We start from the raw sequence: 22,806 nt of genomic DNA, 5'->3' as shown, positions 1-22,806 counted from the left end.
CTTCAAGGTGTTTAATTTAATCTGCAGAACTCTATACAGTGGGACCCTCATTCCCTCTGAGCTTATTGCTTGCTTTTATGACTTTGAGCTAAGGAAGCTGTAAAATTACAGAGTGTGGGAAAAAGACTGAGAGCCTAACCTTGGTTTGACCACCTACCAACTATGTGGTCTTGAGCAAATCATTTCACTTCTCTAGGCCTCAGTTTCCTGGCCTATAAAATGGGGCTTATAATTTGTACATATCTCTCAAGTTAATGAGAATCAAGAAAACAATTGTGCATTATGCACAGTTATATAAAATACAGAAAATTGTTCATACCATGTCTACTATATTAGATGAGTTAGGCTATCCTCTGCTCCAAGAACACAACAGAGAATCATTTCTTATTCACATAAAGCCAAATGTGGATTGGGTGGTTCTTGAGGGCAACTCTCCTCCACACAGTGATTCAGGGATCCAGGCTCTCTCTATTTGAGACCCTGACATCTCAACAACTGAGTTGCCCTGGATTATGGACAAAGAGAAGGAGAGTGATTTATCCAGGATCTTGTTAAAATCCATGCCTGGGGGTGGTCATCAATCACTTCTGCCTACATCCCACTGGCAGAACCCAATCATGTGGCCCAACCTAACTGCAAGTGAGAGTGAGAAGTTTAGGGGAGCCCATGGACCAATTGGTGAATACCACTGTCTCTGCTATACTCGCACTAATGGCAAGGGATTCACATGTTTGGGAAACTTCAGGACAAAGTAAAAAGACCTTAGAATCAGACAAGCTAAGGTTCAAATCCAAGCTTTGTTGCATACAAGCTATATGACATTGAGCAGTGCTTAACTTTTCAGAGCCTCAGTTTCTTCATCTTTAAAATGGGAGAGTTATGGGGTGCCTGGGTGGCTCAGTTGGTTGAACATCTGACTCTTGGTTTCACCTCAGGTCCTGACCTCAACGTCATGGGATTGGGCCCCAAGTTGGGCTCTGCGCTCAGTAGAGGAGTTTGCTTGAGATTCCCTCTCTCTCTCTTCCTGTCCCTCTGCCCCTCCTCCCCCTCATTCTAGAGTGAATAAATGAATCTTTACAAAGAAAAAAAATGAGAATGTTAATAGAACCTACCTCACAGTTTTGCTATAACTACTATATGAGGTAATGGATGTAAAGTGGTTTTTATCTGACACATAATAAATGTTTAATAAATGGTGGATGTTTATTTTTATTCTAATCTCTGAATCTTGAAACTGCTCCTTCATTTCTGTGACTATGAATGACAGCTTGAGAAGGAAAGATCTTAACACTGACCAACTCCCATCTTAGAGACACGGTATTGCTAGTAGAACATGACGAAAATGACATTCAGAAGGAAGAAATCATCTGAGGGTTATTCATTTTTCAAATAAGTAGTTTGTACTGTGGTCCAGGTGCCAATTACCAGAGTATCTATGTGCAAATTAGGAAAGAAGCACTTCTTGGTGTATCACAATCCAATGGGGCCCATTGCCTGATGAATGTGGATTTTACTCACTTCTCAAGCCAAGCACTCTTGTGCAGTGACCAACATGCACAACTGTACCCACAAGCCCTGTCCTACTCTTGAGGAGCTTACTGGGAAGCTCTGGGAAGATAAATCCACAGCAAATCAACTCCATTTCCCAGTGGAACATAGAAGAGAGAGCAAATACTTTTGTGGATACTCACTCCAGGGTCTGCTGGTAGAAGACTTATGTTCAAGCAGCATGATCACAGCTCGCTTAGGGAGTTGAATGTCTTCCCAGAAAGTAGAGAGATAATGTCAGGAATTTTAAACAGTGGAAGAGCCAAGACGACAAAGTTGCCCTTTCTTTCTTCTCTTTCTTCCTACAAACTAGCCTGTCTCAGAGTGCACTGCCTTTCAGACTTGGATGGTCTCTTCAGGGTTAAAAAGATTCGGTTGCCTTTGGTCTTCCTGACTGGGGTCAGTCACAGCCCAAGATACAGAAGTTAAATCACTTTAGCTTGGTCTAGTTGAGATGTGCATTACATCCTCCCTGAGGAAGCCTGGGAACCTGTTTTCCAGTCCCTCCTCAACTCTCTTACAGGTTATTTACTTTGGAGAACTCATTTAAACTCCCTATGCCTCAGTTTCCCCTACCATAGAATGAATATGGGATACTAGTCACAATTGTATGGAGGGGGACAAGTAAGAAAATTATTAACAGACGTTATATATAAACACAAATACATAGAGATTATTGTTATGTGTGTAAGTGGTAAAACTCTACAGTAATTAGCAGTCATATTTTCTATGAAATATCTTAAGAAAGTACTTTTACATATTTGTTCTAAGCACTTTCTCCAAGAGAGGACAAAGTAGCCCTTAGAATGTGATACTAAGAATTACCGTAAGCTACAAATAAGAGAAGCTAGAAAAAGGGTAGCACCAGTGATGAAGAAGTTTCATTTTTTTTCTCATATAACAAAATGTACAAGAAGGCTTCTAGTACTAGTACAGTACTAGCCCTACGGCCATACTCTCCAAGACCCAAGCTCTTTCTGTCTATCCTCTCAACCATTCTTAGCTTAGCTGTGCTCAGGGTCAGAATAACCTCCAGCATTACATTTTCATTTCAGGCAGGAAAAAGGATAGGGACAAAAGGAACCTCCATCCCCATTTGGGAGTTCTACTGGATTGGGCAAAGAAGTGTCACATGACAACTTTTTACAGAAAAGGAAGCTGGGAAATGTAGGTTTTTAGCTGGCCACATGGTTTGTTTTGTTTTGTTTTGTTTTTTAAGATTTTATTTATTTATTTGAGAGAAAAAAAGAGAGAGACCTTGAGCAGAGGGAGGGACAGAGGGAAAGAGAAAAGCAGACTCTCTGTCCTGCAGGGAGCCTGATGCAGGACTCCATCCCAGGACCCTGGGATCATGACCTGAACAGAAGGCAGATGCTTAACCTACTCAGCCACTCAGATTCCCCACAACCACATGGCTCTGATAGCTGTGAAGAAGAGAATTATGGGTATTAGGTAGACACCTATGGTGTAGACCAGATGATTTAGGTGACCATTTGATTGAAAGAAGGATTAAAATTTGATAATAAAAATATATGGGGTAATGGCCCATATCAATCAGCTACTTCCACAATGAAGCCTTACCATCGTAAACATCAAGGGACCACCACAGGTCAGCTAAGTGGCTCTGCCAATCTTGACTGGTCACATGTCTGGGGATTGGCTGGTACTTCGTCAATCTAGAGTGGCATTGGATGCGACAACTAGGGTGACTTGACTCTGCACCTCAGTGTAAACCCTTTATAACAGGCTAGCTTATGCCTGTTGTCATGGAGGTGATAGATGCAATAGAGAGCAAGAAGAAACATACAAGGCCTCATGAGGTCTAGGTTCAGAACCCATACATGTCAATTTCACTTTCTCCTGTTGGCCAAAACAAGTTCATGCCTAAGCCCAGCCTTGGAGAACGATACAAAGTTACATGACAAAACCCACGGATACAGCAGGGATGAAGAATTAGGCTCAGATTTATAATCTTCCCCCATCCACTTTCCATGGACCCTCCAACCTGGAAGCTAAAAGAGAGATTATCCAAAAAGGATTCTCCAGGCAGTAGGGTTCATCACATTCTCACTCACTCCCAGGTCTGCTGATTGAAGAGTTATGTCCAAGCAGTGTGATCACTTTATTTCTCACAGCTCGCTTTGGGAGTTGAATGTCTTCCCAGAAAGTAGAGAGATAACGTCGGGATTTTTAAACAGTGCAAGAGCCAAGATGACAAAGAACTGCATCAAGGTTAGCAGGGGGAATACAAATCCTTTAGCTGTAGAAATGGCCCTTCACCTGAACTTGGCTCTTCACCTAAACTTGGAACTAACATACAACTGAACCTGTTTCAAAGCTGCCTTTTCTGCACAGTACTGCTATTGTGCAGTGGGTGGTACGGATTTAGCTAACCCTACAAAATCCATTTCCCTGGACACATCCTGCAAGGTTTCTCTGACTGCTGGTGGTAAAACACCTAAATGGAGCTCATTCGTCAAATAGTGCTGTCATTCAGCCCCATTCCTCCTAGAGGCACAGACTGGAGGGGAGAATTTCTCCTCTGGGGTCTTGCGCTAGTCTGTTCATGGTCTTGTAAGTCCCAGCAAGGAGAGAGGGAAACACGGGGGCAAATAAAAGTGTCCAAAGGAAACAGCCAAATGTACAGAAATGGTGCTTTAAGACCAGCTTCAGGAGAACATGACAAGGACCTTCTTTCTCTACAGAGGAGAACAAGTATGCAGTCAGCATAGGATTTTGCACTAGGGTAAAATGGAATGAGTTGTAAGAGGACTGATTTTCACCTTAGATAAGTGAGAACCCCTCTCTAGGCCTCGGTTTCCCCAAATGAGCTTCTGGAACTGGGTGAAACGGAGGTCTCTTCCAGCCTTTTGAATCTGTGTCTGGGAAAAACCAGAAAGGCAGCAGCTCAAGGAATTTGTACAGGATCGTGCATGGGTCCTCCCCAAGGGGAAGAAGATGGCAGGCGAGCTTGGCATCCAGATGACGGGGAGAAAAGAGCTCCCAGCCCTGGGAAGCAGGTACTTAACAATAAGCCCTGAAGGGGCAGGGGGGGTGTGTCTGCTGCGTCCAAGAGAGAGGGAAGGGACCCAGGGAGGGTATATTTTGGAGAAGAGGGATTCGGAAAACAAGCTTTGCTTTAGAACTCCAGAGGAACTGGGACACGGAACGCTCTGTGATATGTGTGGGCAATGTCCCCTGCAGACAGGCTCCGCTCCCAGGCCAAAAGGGTGACCACGTCTGGCAGGGACAGCCACACGGCATTTTTGAACCTGACGTGCAGTTCCAAGAGGTGAATGGATTATTGTATTTAGTAATTCCATGTGGGAGTTCACAACCCTTAAATTAATTGGATCTAAATATCCACTCATTGATCAAACAGGAGCCAGTCACTCACCGTGGGCCACGGGGGTGTTTGGTTCCCTTCCTGGCTCCACGATGTGGATGACAAACGCCATCAGCTCTCTGCCGCAGGTGGAGCTCCCAGCCGGGGAGGCACAGCGGAGCCTCCGAGCAGTTCTGACCGGAAATGCAACAGGTCAACCTTCTGTTTCCCCACCCTCACTTCTAGACCAAATTTCCTGCCCTGAAACGCTGTCTGTGGCCAGACCCAGTAGCGAGGAGGAGGAGAAGAAAAAGAAAAAGAAGAAGCGGGGGGGGGGGGGCGGGGGGCAGAGCGGGGGGGGTGGGAAGGAGAAGGAGTGAAGAAAAAGAAAAAAAGAAAAAGGACTTTTAAAATTAGTGTAGTAGGATATGGGGCCGGTGGGAGGAGGGATGAGAAGGAGGATCTTGGAAGGGCTCCAGCCATTTTATTCCAACATTTTCATTCCGGTTTGGAGGTCTGGGACACATTGATTCACAACTTTATAGCTCTCATTCAGTGTTGATTTATGGGTTGACCAATCTGGGCCTAATCAGTTGGAGAAGGATTGGTTTTGGGGTCCAATAATGTTATATTTATGAGCCCGTGAAGTGCACCACGGCGGCGGCCCTGCTTGGATTCACTAGCACACAACTTCTAAGATCTCAAAGAGGGGAGTTCACAGACTATTTTCTGCTCCCAGATCAGGCTTAAAGCTCCTCTTTACATTAAAGGCTTCTGGTGTCATTTCGTATTTAAACTCCGAACTGCCTGCCCGTAAATCTTTCACAACCGTGAACAACTCTGACGGTTTTGAATGTTCCCGGTTCTGCCTGCCTGTCACTTTCCGCCTCCCCCACTTTCTTTCGACTCTGGCAATAAGGAGCCGGAGCCCAGAGCCTGGCTGGCTTCCCTGCCGTGGCGGAGAGGCGGCCCGTGGGCCGATGTGCTCAGGGAGAGGCCCGGCCAAGGCCACGCAGAGTTCAGCGGGTTATCGCGCTCTTCCGGCTTGAGTTGCGGTTACTCTGGTTCAGTAACTCTAAAGAAATGAGCGGCCCGAACAGACAGGAACTAGTTGAGAAGCCTGTCTTGGTGAGGAGGAAACAGAGGTAGTCAGTCATATCACAAGCAGCTCCGTGCTTCTCTTCGAGGGAAAAGACCTTTACCTTGTCGCTCATGGGAGTCTGTTCTCTGGCCGCCCCCTCAGTCAGTCCTCCTGGGGCCGCGCAGGAGCGACCCAGGCTGGGTACCAGCAGGAAAGGCCTTGACCCCCTAATTCACCTCTGGGTGTCTCCTGACAATAGGTTCGCCTCCTGGTTCATCCTGGGAAGACAGGAATCAAGCCACAGAAAGACCACTCGGAGAAGTCACAAGCATCTGATGGGGTAAAGGGAGAAAGCTGCAAATTCTCAATTTCACAGTTGGAACCCTATGGAGAGGACCTTGTAGGTGGGCCTCTAAAAGAGGAGTCTTCAGTCTCCTGGGCAGATTGTTTACTGTCATTGGGGGGGAAGGCCAATGTATTGTCCTGACTGGGGATCAGCAAACTGTCTGCAAAGGGTTAGACGGGAAATATTTTTGGCTTTGCAGGGCACATCCGGTCTCTGTCACCTAAGCTGCTGTCCCTGCTGTTGCTGCTTTCACAATGTAAAAATCACCCTTCGCTCCCAGACCGATGAGAACAGATCATGGGCTACAATTAGCTTGACCCCTGTTTACAAAAAAAAAAAAAAAAAAAAAAAAAATTGTTTTTTCATTTAAAATTCTGGATCCATCCTGCATGTGCATACGTGTATGTTAAGCGTGTAACCAGCCTCAGGGGCAAAGCAAAGGCGTTGGAGGAAGTGGACTGTTCTGGGCTGTCCCATCTCACCCCTGGGAAGAGTCACTCAGGAAGCCAGGAAGTGCTGTGGTTAGAAGGACACAGGACTCAGGAGACGGTAGCTGCCAGCCCAGCCCAGCTGCTCATCGCTGGGCAGCCCCGAGCCAAACACCAACAGGTGAAGGGGGTCAGACCAGATGCCGTCCAAGCGCTCCCCAACATGTGGTATTCCCTGCAGCTCGCTCAAACACTTTGGGGAACAAGGTGGGACGAAAGAGGAAGGAACAAGTAAAATCCGTTAGATCTGTTCACTGCAGCTCAAAGCACGGCCGAGTTTGAGGTGACGCCCCCCCGCCCCACCCCATCGGAAAGCCCACTTTGGGGAGCAGCTGCCTGGCACACTCCCTGCCTGGGGAGACCAAGAGGAAGGCCAGGCCTGGGAGCGCCGACCACCTCTGCCATGCTCACCACGGAAACGAGTTATGCGGCCCGCGCGCTGCGCCAAGAATCCGGGCAGCTGAATGAGCCATGCCATTGTGGGCAGACACCGAGGCTCCCAGAAAACAAGCAAAGGCGAGGCCTGGAAGCTACAGCGGAGGCAGGTCGTCATGACCTTCCCTCCTGGGCCAGCACCAGACTGGCTGACGGACAGGTCTTCCTCTCCATCCAGGCGGGGCGGGCAGTGCTCAGGAAGCGAGAGGTGGAGCCCCCACACTGCCGACTGGACCCCGGGGACTGCTCCCCCTCCCACAGCGGAGCTCTCCAGCAACATCTGCTGAGCACCAGCTCTGGGTCTGAAGGGTGCTGGGCGTAGTGGGGATGGGGTGGGGGGCAGGATACAGTGTCTGCTCCAGAAGGGACGGCCGGGCCAGCAGAGCGCCCTCCAGAGAGCACGTGGGTAGTAGAGACAACACTGGGTGCGTTCTGGAGGAAGATGGGAGCCAAGAGCCTTGGGAGATGCTCCTGGTGGCCTCTCAGCAGAGGCTTTGCACATTTGCTTTGTGGAAATGGTTTGAGCCCGCTGGGTACTGGCCAGCCTCATGCGTGGGTACTGGCCAGCCTCACAGTACTCGCTGGGTACTGGTCAGCCAAGGTTAGAGTCAGCCTGCCTGCTGCATGCTAGGGTCCTTGCTTTATAGGAGACTTAAAAATGTCCCTGAGACTTGAGATGCTAATACTGGCCCCTGAGAGGCTTGTGGAAATCCTTGCATTTTCTGGTCCTCCAAGCATATTGTTTGCTTCAGTCAGGTGGCCCAAGGGGGTAAGGAGCGGGGGAAACAAAATACAATTGAAGCTAAGTCACCTGTACATGCAATATAGTTAATGACATTGACCTTAAAGGTACTTCAGAGACACCACGTTGGCACAACCCTTCCGGCCTCTCTCCTCATCCACTCTTCCCTGTACCTAGTCTTGTCCTCCCACATCTCCTCTTCCTCCCAAGCCCAACATGTATGACAGCATTGGGGTTGTGGGGTGGGGGAAGGGAGAGCCCCTTGCTTTCCGGTTTATTATTCCAGTGATGGCATTTTCTCACTTGTCCAGGGACCTATAACTTCCGGAGAGCAACTCAGCTGTCACTCTGGGGGAGACTCACCAGCCAAAGGCCATTCAGCAACCCCGGGTTTTTAACATACTTCTGAAAGGAAGAGGTCCAATCAATGGGATAGGCAGCCCTAGGTGGCGGCAGGGCCGGGACCCCGGAGACAGACAGATCCTGGCTCTGTCAGTTACCAGCTGTGCGACCGTGGGCAAGTCACACAATCTCCTTGTACCACGATTTCCTGATCAATGAAATGAGTATTATAGGATCTTGCTCCCAACCTTGCCCACAGGGTTGCTATGAGACGTGAATAAGATCTGGCTTGTAGATAGAGTACCCAGCACAGAGCTGGTGCATGATAGGAGCCCAATAAGTGTTAGTGCCTATGTCCTTTAGATAAAGGAATACGTCCAAGGGCAAGTCCCAGGGCTGCTTCCTGTCTCCCAGAGTGGCAACGCTCATCGCTAAACTACTACTATCCAAGACCCAACGAAGGTTGCAAAACCCGTCCTATCTTTCGAGGACAGTCTGACAATTGTACCCCCATACTGGGAAGTAGTATCCAATGAGAGAGCCAGGTTGCGTGAGCCCACCTGGGGCTGGGTCCTGAGGGTCATCCATCCCTCTCTGGCTGGCATGGGCTCTGCCCATGTGGGCCTCCAGGGGGCCTGCTTCCCTGTGCTCCCAAGGCCAATGGAGCTGACTGTGCGACAACTGCTTTCTTTCGCTATACCACTGCTCTGACTCACATTGCTGCTAGCACTGTCTTTGGCCTATCTGGTGTCAGTTGTGCTCTGTCCTTTGTCATCGGGGCAAAGGGTCTACAGTCTGCATTTCCCAGACTCCCTCCAACGGGAGCTTCCAGCTAGGTTCTAGGAGAGGGAGGCACTGGCTGAGAGCCAGAAGGTAGGGGGAGGGGAGAAGCAACTCCCTCCCTTCCTCCTGCTGCTCTCTGGTGGAGGTCTCAGGTCCTGGTGACAGCACTAGTGATATTCACAGGGGACAGTGACAGTGGCAGGGCCTAAGGCCTGGCGGTGTCACTCCCAATCTCCTGCTAAGGCAGCTCAGCTCTATTGTCCCAACTTTGGGATCACTGGGGTCCTGCACTCCCTTGGCTGCCCCAGCCCAGGTCTGGTGGTGCTTTCCTGCACTTACTCATCTTGGGCCACCTGAACCTGCCCTCCATGCTCCTCCAGACCCTTCCAACATCCTTGTTTCCAATCCCCAAAAGAGCCCCTCGGTGGGCAAAACTTAGATGGCTTCTGTTTCCTGATCAGACCCAGACTTATGCACCATCTGAGGGACGGTCAAGATTCCTCCCTCCCAGGTGGCTTTGCACAACTCTGTTCTGGCCCACTGTGCTCCGATTTCAACTTTCAGAAGGCAGTCCCGTTTTCATTTCCTCCTTTCTCCAGGTTCTTGAATGGAACCACCCCGAGACCACTGAATTCCTCCTCTCATTCATTCACTTCCCCTTTTTGAACCTCGATGAAGCCACGATGGCAGCGGCAGCATAAAACAAGAAGTAGGAATGTATGCCCTTTGACCCAGAAATCACACCTCCAGGAAATTACCTTAACACACAGGAGAGCAAAAACAGGTCTGCCCCAGATATGGTCAAGACAGTACTGCTCACGACTGTGAAAAATTAGAAACCAAAACACAGGAATGGCTAAGTAAGTGTGGCTTCATAGATAACATGTATTTTTTTAAGGGAAAAATTTTCATCCATTGTCAAGTTAAAAAAATACAAAAAACAAAACCAGGCAGCAGAATAGCAGGACTAGGGTAATCACAGTTAAGTACAAGTACACACATACGTATGCATTTTGTATAGACACAGATGTTTCAAATAGTAGTTGCCAAAATACTGACAGTAGTTATCTCTTGGGGGTGGATTTTGGGGTGGCTTTTGTATTCTTCTTTGTTCCCCTCTGTATGGTCTGAACTATTACAATTGATGTATCCCTTTTACAAAACAAAAATCCCTGTTACAATTGATGTATCCCTTTTTCAAAGGCAGTATGCTGAGGTAACAGAGCAGGCAAAAAGTCCTTTCCTCATGGAGCTGACATTCCAATGACAAAAAATAAAGTAAGCATATAGTGTGTGGGGTGGTGGTTTTTTGCAAGGCAGAAAACAAGCAAACAAACAAAAACAACCACACACACACACACACATACAACAACAACAAGAAGACAACAAGAAAGGAGAATAAAAAATATATCTGGGGTATGGAGGGTTAAGGTTAGGGAGGGGGTTACAACTTTTCAAAGGGGGTTTGAGCAAAGACCTGAAGATATGAGGGAGCAAGCCATGTTACCTATCTGGGAGAAGAGTGGTCCAGACTGAATAAATAGCCAGTGCAAAGGCCCTGAGGTAGAACATGCCCAATGCATGGGAGAAGCAGCAAAGGCTGGTGGGATTAGAATAGAGGACAGTGATAAGGGATGAGATTGGGCAGATAATAGGAGACCAAATTATGTAAAACTTTGGCTCTTACTCTGAGTGAGATGAAAGCCACTGGAGAGTCTGTGCAGAGGAGTGACCTGATTAGAAATGTTTTTAAAAGACCACTCTGCTTTACCCCAAAGATACAGATGTAGTCAAAAGAAGGGGCACCTATACCCCAATGTTCACAGAAGCAATGTCCACCATAGCCAAACTGTGGAAAGAGTGGAGATGTCCATCAACAGATAAATGGATAAAGAAGATGTGGTCCATATATACAATGGATATTACTCAGCCATCAGAAAGGATGAATATCTACTATTTACATTAACAGGGATAGAACTGGAGGGTACTATGCCAAGTGAAATAAATCAGTCAGAGAAGGACAATTAACATAGGGTTTCACTCATAGGTGGAACATAAGAAATGGTGCAGAGGACAATAGGGGAAGGGAGAGAAAACTGAAAGAGAAGAAATCAGAGAGGGAGACAAACCATATGAAACTTTTGACTTTGAGAAACAAACAGAGTTGCAGAAGGGGAGGTGGGTGTGGAATGGGGTAACTGGGTGATGGGGCTTAAGGAGGGCATGTGATCTGATGAGCACTGGGTGTTATCAGCAACTAATGAATCACATTAAACATTAAAAAAGAAGAAGAAGAAAAAAGACCACTTTGGCTTCTCTGAGAGAATAGGGAGGGAGCGACAGGCCAGTTAGGAGGCTATTGTGGTAACCCAGGTGGGAGAGGACAGTGGCTTTGGCCAGGTGGTAGCAGTGAGAAGTGGTTGGATGATTGAACTCTTTAGAAGGTAGAATCCATGTGACTGGACATTGGATTGGGTTTGGGCTTGAGAGAGAGAGGAGCCAAGGCTTATGTCAATACTAGAGTGAGAGGATCATTAAATTACTGCTCTACCCACTGTAGAACCCCGTTTGTTTCAGCATCAGCAGCTCCTCATCTGGTCTCTGCTAGAATGCCCTCAAAAACAGGTCCCTCATTACCTCACAAAGACAAGCTACAGTAATGACTGTTACATCCGTCACTGGCTTAAGCCTTCTATTGCTACCGTAAGTCTTAGACCAATTTTCAGCTTGCCACCTTGAACTGTCATGCCCCCGTCTTATGTTGTACCAACCCTAAGGACACCTAAGCCTCAGGAGAAGAGGTATCAGGACAGTTTGGTGTCATTCAGGGGGAAATTCCAACCTACAATCTATAAGATGAGATTTCTTTTTCTCCGCCCAGCCCCTTCAGACTGTTATTTTGTCTGAACGCAATTCCATTGCCTTGGCTGTTCTTTCTGCAAATCCCGCCCCTCCTATCCCCCTTCAGCCCCATCTGCAAAAACTTTAGATGAGGCCCATTTTCTGAGACCCCATGCACCCAGGACAGGCGCTCAGACTTTCCTCTGCTCTCCCTAGATGGAACGAGTGTTACAGCAGCCGCTCTTTCTGATTTCCCCAACCTCAATTTCATGTGCGCATACGGGGCTCTGAGCAAAGGAGTCAGTCCTGTATCTGCATTTAGTCCCTGAATTTAGTCAGATACATTCCCTGTATCTGAATTTAGGATTTATATGTCAGTGCCTCTTTGTTCTCGAAAGGTTTCGTTTTTTGTTGTTTTTAATCTGGGTTAATGCCAGCTTAGCCGTTTCTTCAGCTAAAGAGCAGAACAAAGGACGGTCACTTTGGGCCATGGATTCTTTTCCTGAAAAAAGAAAAAAAAAAAAAAAAAAAGAAAAAGAAAGGGGAGCTTCTAGTCAGTCAGAGGTGGAGGGGCAGCTCGGATGTGAGTGTGTGACTCCCCCTCTCCAGGGTACCTCCAGCCACAGGACCCAGGAGAGAGGAGGTAATGATACTCACTCGCCATCTAAGGGCATCTGGACGGCACTTTCTGGAATGCAAAGCCCCCAGAACATCCAAGTCTGCTTCTGTTGGGCCATGACGGAGCAGATGCCATCATCCCCATCTGACACAGATTAAGACACTGAGGCAGGATAATCCTCCCAAAGTCAAAGCCAGAAGCCTGACCTCAATGACTGCCATTCTCACCACTCTCTGCTGCTTCTCCCATCTCCTCCTCAAGTTGTTTACTGGAGGGAACTGCTGATCCCTCCCTGTGTGGGACTCCAGGCTGGGAGCCCCTGGAGGGCAGGGCCCTTACTCTATTCATCTTTGTGTCCCCCAGGCACCAACATTGTAGACACCCAATAAATGTTGAATTGGTCTGAACTCCAGTAGAGCTTCTTTAGAAGTGGGTGGCTAGACCTAATATACCCTGGCTTTTATTTTAAAATGTCTGAAGCTTTTATTTATTTCACACACACACACACACACACACACACACAGAAAAGCAGGCTCCGACTGAGCAAGACAGCCTGACACGGGGCTCGATCCCAGTACCCCAGGATCATAACCTGAGCTGAAGGCAGCCCACACCCTGGCTCAGTCAGTTAGGTGTCTACCTTCAGCTCAGGTCATGATCCCAGGGTCCCTGGATCTAGTCCAGCATCCGGCTCCCTACTCAGTGGGGAGTCCACTTCTCCCTCTCCTTTTGCCCCTCCCCCTGCTCTCTCTCTCTTTCACTCTCTCTCTCGATTAAAAAAATTTAAAAATCTTTAAATATAAAAAAAATAAAACAAGAACTCCTCCAGAACAGCAGTGAACGTTTTGGTAAGAGCTTGGGGGCATCTAGGCCACGGGAGGATGCAAAGATAAGCAACCCAAACCAGCAGGAATCCCAAAGTAGAAAAAGCCCTTACTACTCCCTTAGTACTCAAGACGTGTCTTGTACCGGTAGTATCAACACCCTCCTGGAGCTTGTTAGAAATGCAGTGTCAGGCCCCACCCCAGAACCACTAAAGCAGAATGGGCACCTTCACAAGTTCTCCAGGTGGGTCGTGCATGCTGAAGTCAGACATGTGCCGGGTATGCCAAGGACTACAGCGCCCAGGCAGCCACTGGCCTCAGCCCATCACCTGCATGTCCTGCAAATGCCCAGAGACGGACGGCCTTTTACTCTGTGCAGTGTGGCTTCTGACTCTTGGTTTGTTTCCAGGAAAAGAGCAGTGTATCTGCTTCTGACAAATTAATTCTAACTCAAATAAGAGAGTGAGAAGAGCCCTGGCTTCTTATGGGAAGTCAGATCCTGGAGGGTAGAGATTATTCCAGATTTCTGAAATTCCATCTAGGTCTCAGTCAGGGGACATTGGCAGAGCCTGGAGATGTTTTTGGTTGTCACAGTGGGGAAAGGCAGTGTCCCTGGCACCTAAAAACTAGAGACCAAGGGTGCTGGCTTCCTCCATATTGTCCAGGCACTCTGAGACTCAGCTTCTGCTCCAATCCAGAGGAAAGGGGTGGATTTACAAATTTAGGGGAGTTTTAGAAAAAAATCATGAGAACTTTAGAAGCTTATTCTTCACAAGCATGAGAAGTGTTGAAATAAGATCCAAAGGAGTCCAGGAAGGTCGGGACAAGTAGCCAGGAACAGGGGCCCATGCAAAGGGAAAAAAGGGAGCGGAGCGAGGCCAACATCCAGAAAGTACACATAAAAGTTTTGTTTATTACACAGATACTTTCTTATTCATAAGAAAGACTTAAATACCTCCTTCTCCAAATACATCAGATTTTTTCACGTCTCTATTTTCTAAACTTCCTGTAATAGGGTTATAATGAGAAAAAATAAATTTAATTATGCAAAAAAAAATTTTTTTTAAGAAATATGTAAACATCACCAAAGATCAGATAGACCATGAACAAGTCAGAGAGAAAAGCTGGAGCGGGCTTGCCTTCTTGCCACGCTTCTCAGGAGTGACAACAGTGGGATGTGAAAGGGATGGTTCTCCTGAGCATCTCCTCGCCCAAAGTTCCACCAGCTAGCTTCTGAGGGCACTTCTCCTCCCCAGAGCTCAAGGCCTTTTCCAAAACAAGGAGGACATCTGAAGGTCCAGGAGAGCCCGGGGGAGTGGGGGCAGTGGTGACCACCGAGAAAGGACCTGGCCGGACAGTGTGAGAAGCGCGGTCATTTCAGACTGAGCGGCCAGGGAAGGTCCACTCCGGCAGGCCGAGCAGAGAAAAGCTCTCTTCTGCTGGTTTTGCTGGACCCCTGTGGGTGACAGGTGACAGGCGGGGACGCTCCAGCACACGAGGGATCCCTTGAAATTGCCCAACCCGGTGTCAGCTTCTGCGTCAGTTGGCATCCCGGGCCTCGGGCAGGGGCTGTGGCGGAGGCCCCAGGGACGAGGCGAGTTTGGTGAGGGCCCTCGCTATGATGTCCAGGTGGCCGTTCATGGTCCGCAGCTCCACCAGGATGTCCCCGACGCTGGCTTCCAGACTGGTGGGCGCGGCAGGCCGGGCGCAGAGCGGTGGGGAGGCTCCGGGGGCCTCGGCGCCCTCCTCCCTGCCTGCTGCTCCAGGATGCGGGGTGGGTGCGGGCCGCTTCCGCTCATCCCCACAGACGCCGGGAGGGGTGGCCACGCGGCCGCCGGGCAGCCAGTCGCCAAGGCGCGGGGCTCCGTCGGGGGAGGAGACGACGACAGAGTAGAGGCCTGCGCGTCCAGGGGCACCAGGGACGGTGGGCGTGGGGGCAGCAGCGGTGGTGGGGGGCGGCGGCAGCAGCGGGGGCAGGACTGAGGCCCCCGGGGAGAAGGCCTGGGGCTCACAGGAGGAAGAGGGAGAGGGCAGTGCAGCCGTGGAAGGGCCCGGCTCCTCGGAGGACAGGAACAGGGTGGTCGAAGACTGGGAATCCAAGGTACTGGGCTCGGAATCTGTCGAGGAAGAAAGGAGAAAGAGTCACTAGGGCACGCACGGAGTGCCAGCTGTATGCCCAGCTCCAGGCAAGGCCCTCTAGGAACTGAGACAGTGGACATTCATGTCCTACCCCAGAGTAGTAACGAAGAGTGGGTTGTAGGAGCAGTAAATGTCCCAAGAACCAAGTGGGAAGGGTGTGGGGCTGAGCGTAGGAATTCTGAGGTAGGAAGATAATGGAGTTCAACAAAGCATCCAGGTGGGGCAGGCTGTCCCCCCCCCCCCCCCCCCCCCCCCGCCCCGCAGTCTAGGGAGGTGGCCCTCCCGTGAAGACAGTGAGGGCATGGGGACAGAGTTGCAGCCTCGACTGACACTGTCCTGCCAAGGACAGTGGGTGAAGATGGAAAGGAGGGCCCTTCCCCACTGTTCTCAGAAGCAGAAGTGTGTTAAACAGATGGCCTCCTTCCCCGTCCCACCAAAGCCAGGCTCTCAGGGGGCAGTTGAAAGAATCTTGGGCCAGGAGCCAGATGACAGTAGCACTAATCGTCACAGAAAATGCCATGGAACTTTGGGCCAGTCCCATCCTCCCCTCCCCACTTAGGGACTTGATTTCACTTTCCCATCTGTATAAGTTGTACATGTTGGGTCCAGCGACACTCCCCACCCCTCCCCACCCCCCAGACCCTTCCAAGGCTGATCAGCCCACTTTCAAAAATCTTCAATTTGAAGCATTGATCTGGGTTCACAGTGGGCTTCACTCAAGGCCCTGGAGGCTCTTGACAAGCCTACCTTTGCTAGTCTGCCCCTAATCCCTTGAGCCTCCAGGTAAAAAGTGGGCGGCAGCTCTTTGTGACTGGGTCTGGTAAGGAGGTTTACCAAGTTCACATCAAAGGATCCACATCAGTGCAAAAGCCCTTAACTCAGCTGTCTCAGCCACCCTGTTTGCTGCCTTTGGGGAGATAGTCTGTGCTCACCCTGGAAGCAGTTCTGAGTTTTACTGGGACCAAGTCTCTGAGGCCTCGCCCCCAGTTCTAGCTGGAGTGTGTCTCTCTTGGCTTTCTGCGTTGTCTGTTTGAGGGCCCACCTTTACGCCCTGCCCTTCAGGACTTCCAAGCCTTTCAGAGGCAGAACTTGCTCGATTCCCTCAGCTTGTTATCTTGGGAAGGGCCCTATGATGAAAGCCCACGAGTAAACCTATACCCCTGGAAGGTGAACACGTGCACTCTCACGGGCTAGCTGTCCTTTCACCTGTGCCTGGCTGGGGCTCAAAGAAGCCCTGATCACCAGAAGAGAGCTTGTTCCCTCCTGCATCCTGACTCTGGTCCCCCACAGCGTTCTCATAGGGCCCTAGAGGCCTCAGATTTCCAGCGGGCCAGTTTGTGTAGTCGGGAATCCCCTCTGACAGGCCTAGAGGCTCTTGTTCCTCCAGAGAACACAATTTGCAGAGAAACCACCAGAATGCCTAAAAACTTCTCTGGTAGAAATTTCCTGGTCACCTTCTGCTATTGGTTTTCAAGGAACTGCCCCTCCTCTACCAAAACTTCATTTCTTCCGGTTTCCATGAGGATCTTCCCTTGAAAACTGAGAATCTGAGGACATATCTGAGCGCATAATTCCCATGAGCTGAAAATGGTAAGAACTCTACAAACTGATGTTGAGGAAGACATGACTGAGCCCCACACATCCAAATCTCATAGCAGATAAGAAGCCTGTATGTTAAATCAAATACAAGTCTAGTGTATGAAACGCAATGGACACAAGCACACAGAATGTTCTAGCACAGTCTTTCCTAAACTTTAACATTCATGCCATTCCGTGGGACACTCTTAAAGGACAGGCTGTGACTCAGCAGGTCAGGGGTGGGACCAGAGACTCTGCATTTATAGCCAGCTCCCAGATGATGGGCTGCTGCTGGCCTGGGAACCACACCTTGCCTAGCAAAGGTGTAGACCAAATACACAGCTTAGCAATAAAACGTAGGATTCATGACCATAGCAACTTGAGTAACCAGGGGTAGGGGAACCACCTGCAAGCATGATATGATCATGAAGATAGCAACAGTGCTGGTGCTAATGGTAGGAGAGTAAAACAGGTAGCCTCTCCAGCAATGAGTCTCACGGTCCTCAGCCCAGCCTTGAACCTCCAGGGAGCATAAAGACTTTTTTTTTTTTAGATTTTATTTATTTATTTGAGAGAGAGAGAGAGAGAGAGAGCATGAACAGGGAGGAGAGGGAAAAGCAGCCTCCCCACGATGGGCTCGATAGGCAGGCGCTTAACCAGCTGAGCCACCCAGGTACCCCAGCTTGAAGACTTCTTAAAAAGGAAAATACCTCCCTGCTGTTCCAGCTAAAACTTCAAAAACACATCAAGTTGTCAGGACTCAATCCACCCTGACCGCCACATAGAAATTGAAAACAGAAGCATCTTTTTAATAAGTACCTGACCTTCCTGAACTTTTTCCCAGCTGTCAGGGAACTTGGTTGCAGCCCCAGCCCCAGCTCAGCTAAAATCTGCACCAAATGATTTATAGGTCTCTTCCATCCCTGAAGCTGACCGTTTTATCCCTGATTTGGACAGGTGCCTTTGAATCAATGACATCATTTTCATGCAGCTTCATAATTGCTATAAAAATCACATCAGGGTCCTATTGTTACAAACACAACTCTTGATGGAGGTCAGAGGCTCTCAGGTGGAGAAGGTCAAGGTCATCAGACTGCTTGATTCCCTCCTCCCCCCCACCCCACAGGGTCTCTGATCTTTATCCTGCTTTATTAGTCTTCTGAGCTTTAGGACCACCTGATATTTTATGTACTTTTTCGTCTATAAGGACGTAAGTCATGTGAAAACAAAGACACTGCTTTATTTTATTCTCTGCTGTGTCACCAGGGCCTAAACGGTGTCTGGCATCTACTAGATGCTCAATAAATACTTGTTGAATGAATGCCAAGTAATCATCATCAGTCCAGAAACACAAGCCCAGGTGCAATACACTGATCCAGCTGGACGTTGTCTATCATTCAGTGCTTCCTTTATTTTCAGAGTCATGCACTCTTTGAGACATACTTACACTAAAAAAGTATCCCTTGTTTATCTGATATTCAGATGTAACTGAGTGTCCCATATTTTATCTGGCAACCCCATGGGAGGTCAACATTTTCATCTGGTTTCATAGATGAGGGCACTTTAAAAAAAGAAAAGCAAAACAGCTTAGGCGTTTTCATAGAACTTCAGAGTCAGAAGGAATATTTGCTACTATTTGGATTAACTTCCAAATGGAGATGGCGGTCTGTGCGAGACAGGGACTTGCTGTTTCCTGACCTAGCACGGAACAGAACTGAGAACACAGAGGGACAGGGTCTCCTTTCTCCTAGCAACTATTCATTCAGTCTTCCCATCATTCAGCCACAGAACATACCTGTACTGAGGAATGACCACATGCCAGGTGACCTACTGGGCTCTGGAGACATAGCCCCACCAGACACAGTCCCTCCCCTGCTCCATTGGCTCCCAGTTTGCCTCCCAGATATCAAAACCCCTCCAGTGGATCAGATTGGGGCAGCAATCCAAAAAAGCTGCACTGCAAACATCCGCCATCTATTTAGTGAGTGTTGGTTTGCTGAGAAAGCTTGGATCCTCATCCTTCCAAAGGCGTGCTGGAGACTGGCGTGGGAGCCAGGGTCACCCAAACTCGGAGTGGAAACTTTCTGCCACAGCACTCCTTCCTCTCCCCATCGCTACCCCCATCTTCCTCACACACACAACCATTTGGGACAGATGCTACTTCTAGAGGTGGGAAAGGTTCTATTTACCATCCTAGAAATAACTTTGCCAAAGTCAGTTTTGAAAAAATATGTATAAATCATAAGCATTTGGAAAATTTCTGGTTCCTATTTACCATCCTAGAAAAAATGGTGCAAAAGTCAGTTTTGAAAAACGTCAGTTTTGTACAACTAATAAGCACTTGAAAAGTTTTCATTCTCTCTAGAAATGAAAGAATTGCAAATTAAAAGAAGGAATTATGAACTAAAATACATGGATTGAAAAATATAGATTGAAAAATAAATATATTTAAATATATATTATCAAAAATATATATAACTAAGAAGCGTTTGAGAAGCATTCATTCTCTCTAGACATGAAAGAACCACAAATTAAAATAATAATAATGAACTGAAATAATTAGGAATTAGGAATGATAAACTGCAATGTTTAACTGGTAAAGTTTGCAAGGATTGTCAGGAGAGAGGCATTCTAGCACATTGTTTGTAGTAGAGTAGATCAGTACATCCTCTCCGGAAAGCCATTTAAAAACACGTGCTTAGTTTAGTGAGAAAGGAAATTGCCAAATCATGTTTTGTGAAGGAGTTCAACTGCTTATAGAAAAACGTGTAAAATAAGGACTGGGAGGAAGTACACAAAGATGCTAGGCATGTGAGGGGATTATTGTTTTCTGCGTTTGCCGAGATGTTGGCAGTGAGCGCGCATGGGTATGCTTTCCCTCTCACTGGTCACTGACCTTTAGCAGAAAGTGATGGCTTCCTACCCAGGCTACAGGGTCAAGGTCCTCTGACCACTTTCATTTCAATCTTATTGCTGAGTCAGACTGAGTCACTTTTTGGCTGGCAAATAGCCACCTTGAAAGACTGACCCTTTTTTAAATGTTTGACACTCATTTGGCATTCCCTGTCACCACCGGGTAGACCCACCAGCCTGAGGCTACCCTTGCTCTGGGGATGCCCCTGGGGGAGAGATGAAGCCTGAGGCTGCCTGTAAGAACCTGCCATTCATTTGCAAATAAACCCTTTAGATCATTTCCCTAAACCCTGCTCTTCTCTCTGACTTCCCCTCAGGGGAAGTCCTCAGTCAATTAGGAAGGTCCCCAGGCTCTACTGCCTCTCCCTAGTCCTCCTGGCCACCCACCACCACTCACCTAGGAAAATCTCTTGCTGAGTCTCAGCCTCTCTTACTTTGTATGAGATAAGAGCTAAATCTATTCATTAATTCATTCAAGAAATATTTATTGAGTACCTACAGTATGCCCCGCAGAATGCTCTTTCCTGTGCAAAGCTAGACCTAAACTCTGACCTCATTGTGGGGGCAGAAAATAATCAAATGACTGCATAAAATAAATGTGTAATTGCAAGAATGATACCATCGACATGCATGCGATAAGCATCTAAATGGGAGGGTTGACCTAATCAAGGATTAGGAAATGCTGCTTGAGCAGAGTTCTAGAGTCAAATCAGAATAGGGGAGAAAGCTGAATTCTGAGCAAGGGCCTGTGGCAGGAGGGAGTGTTGCAAATACAGGGGACTTCTAGAGAAAGCCAATGTTGACAGGAATGGAAATAGCTAGGGAAAGGAAGCAGGAGACCAGATGATGCTCAAGAAGAGAGTAGGGGTCAGGAAATGTAGTGTATGATATATACTCCCAGTGTTGCCCAACATCCGTTTTTCTCTTCCTGCTTTTTAGGCCCATGACCACTTAAAGAGTACATTTTCCAGCCTGTCTTCTAATTAGCTGTAGCTAGTAGAGAAATTCTGGGCAGAAAGATGCCAGTAAAGGTACTGTGTGCGATTCTTCCTTTCTCTGCCTGGGATTTGGTTGCAATGGCTGCTGCTCAAGCAGCCCTTTTGGACCATGACGTGGAAACCATCTGCTAAGGATGACAGAGCAGAGCACTGAGTCCTTGATAACTTTGGGGAATTGTTATGCCAATCCTAGCTGGTTCCACTGCAAACTTTTTGTGAGAAAATAAAATCTTATCTGTTAAAACCCCTTTAAACTGGGTTTTCTATCCTCACAACCTCACCAAATCCTGACACACAGGGTCTTGTTGAACTTGTTAAGGAGTTTTTCCCTTATCCTAAGAGCAATGGCAAGGTTTGGGAAAGTTTTAAGCATAAGGGTGTGTGTGTGTTTGATATAATTAGTTTTGTATTTTGAAAAGTTCACCCGGCTGTGTTGGGCAGGGAGTAGACAAAGTAGGAGCGGGACCACCAGTTAGGAGTTCTCAGCTGTGGGTGAGAAATTACAAAATGACAGTTGTTATTGCTAAAGTGACAGTTCTAGAGATGCGGAGAGGCAGTTTCTAGAGACAGCCGGAATGTGGAAATGTTAGGATTTAAGATCTTCAGAGATAAAGGAGGCATCGAAGAAATGGATGCCCTACCTGCTGTTGCTTAAGTGTAAGTTTGCAGAAATTCTCACTCCAGGAGAGCTTCCACTTTCTTGTTCTCTGGAGTCCAGATGGCCCTTCCCAGCCCACACCCAGCCCTCCAGCATAGCTCAGTTCTGACACACCTCACCAGAGGCAGCCCTTGGGAACACTTTCCCAGGAGCCTAGAGGGAGGAGAAACAGGGTAGCCCTGGGGAGCCAGAGGAGCAGAAGTCTGTGGGAAGAGGCTGAACCTGTCGGCAGAAGAAACAGCGTCTCTCAGGCCTGCAGCCGGGTGCTTTCCTTTGATGGCTTAGACTTGGCTGGCTTGCTGCTTGCTCCTTTCAGAAAGCCCGACACACAAAAGGGAGGGTGAGTGTCTGATGAACTCAACCCAATAATATTCACTTCTTTTATTTTCCAGGAACGTCATAAGACCCACAGGGCAGTCTTCTGGGTTTAAGACCTGGTGAGTCAAGTCTGCAAATACCTCTGACTCAGTCTGATCCCAAGTTCTCACCAGGCATCTCCCAGGAACATGGCTCAGCAGGGGAGCTGAAGCTGGACAGCCCGGGCAGGCAGGCGAGAGGATGGTCAGCTGCTCTGGGGGTGGTGGGGAGGGCTTGCCACAGTGCAGAGGACACGGTCATTCTCACCACGTTTGCCAGAAAAGCCAGCATTTACGGACTGTTTCCTAGCATCAGGCCACGTGCAAAGCTGGTATCGCTTTCCATGGTTGTAGAAAACCAGGGCAGACTCTGCTCTGAATCCCATTTTTCTGTGCTGGGAAACTAAGGCTCCGGTATGTTCGGAGAGCCTTAGGAGAGCTGAGAAGGAGGGCCGACATTCGCAGAGAGTCTCCTACATCCAAGGCCATTGATTGGCCAGCATGGCTGCATATTAGGGTTACCTGGGGAGCTTTGTAAAAATCACTGATGCTCCCAACCAATTAAATTTGGATCTCTGGGGAGGGCACCCAGGCAGCCTATGTTTTAAAAGCATCCCAGGTGAGGGGCACCTGGGTGGCACAGTTGGCTGAGTGTCCAATGTCCAATTCTTGGTTTCAGCTCCGGTCCTCTTCTCGGGGCCATGAGATCGAGTCCTGTGATGGGCTTCACGCTCAGCACACTTTTTTTTTTTTTTTAATATCAACGAATCCATTATTTTAGGCAAGGTCA

At 48.2% G+C, this 22,806-nt stretch overlaps 1 protein-coding gene across 2 annotated transcripts in view; it reads right to left on the bottom strand.

Moving 5' to 3' along the window:
• Nucleotides 1-14,319: 14,319 nt before the first annotated feature.
• Nucleotides 14,320-22,806, bottom strand: part of RUNX2 (RUNX family transcription factor 2) — a 224,174-nt gene continuing 215,687 nt past the window's right edge. Inside the window, exon 5 of one of the 2 annotated variants that reach the window (XM_045071042.1) lies at nucleotides 14,320-15,491. In XM_045071042.1, coding sequence (XP_044926977.1) covers nucleotides 14,914-15,491 — 578 coding nt within the window. In that variant the 3' untranslated portion in view covers nucleotides 14,320-14,913. The remainder of the gene's footprint in view (nucleotides 15,492-22,806) is intronic. The other variant, XM_045071039.1, reaches the window with a different exon arrangement.

The sequence above is a fragment of the Mustela putorius genome, unplaced genomic scaffold, assembly GCF_011764305.1.
Source record: "Mustela putorius furo isolate JIRA1106 unplaced genomic scaffold, ASM1176430v1.1 tig00003983_pilon_pilon_pilon, whole genome shotgun sequence".
Lineage (NCBI taxonomy): Eukaryota > Metazoa > Chordata > Mammalia > Carnivora > Mustelidae > Mustela > Mustela putorius.
Note: the sequence above shows the minus strand (reverse complement) of the source record. Positions and strands in the feature narration are given on the sequence as shown.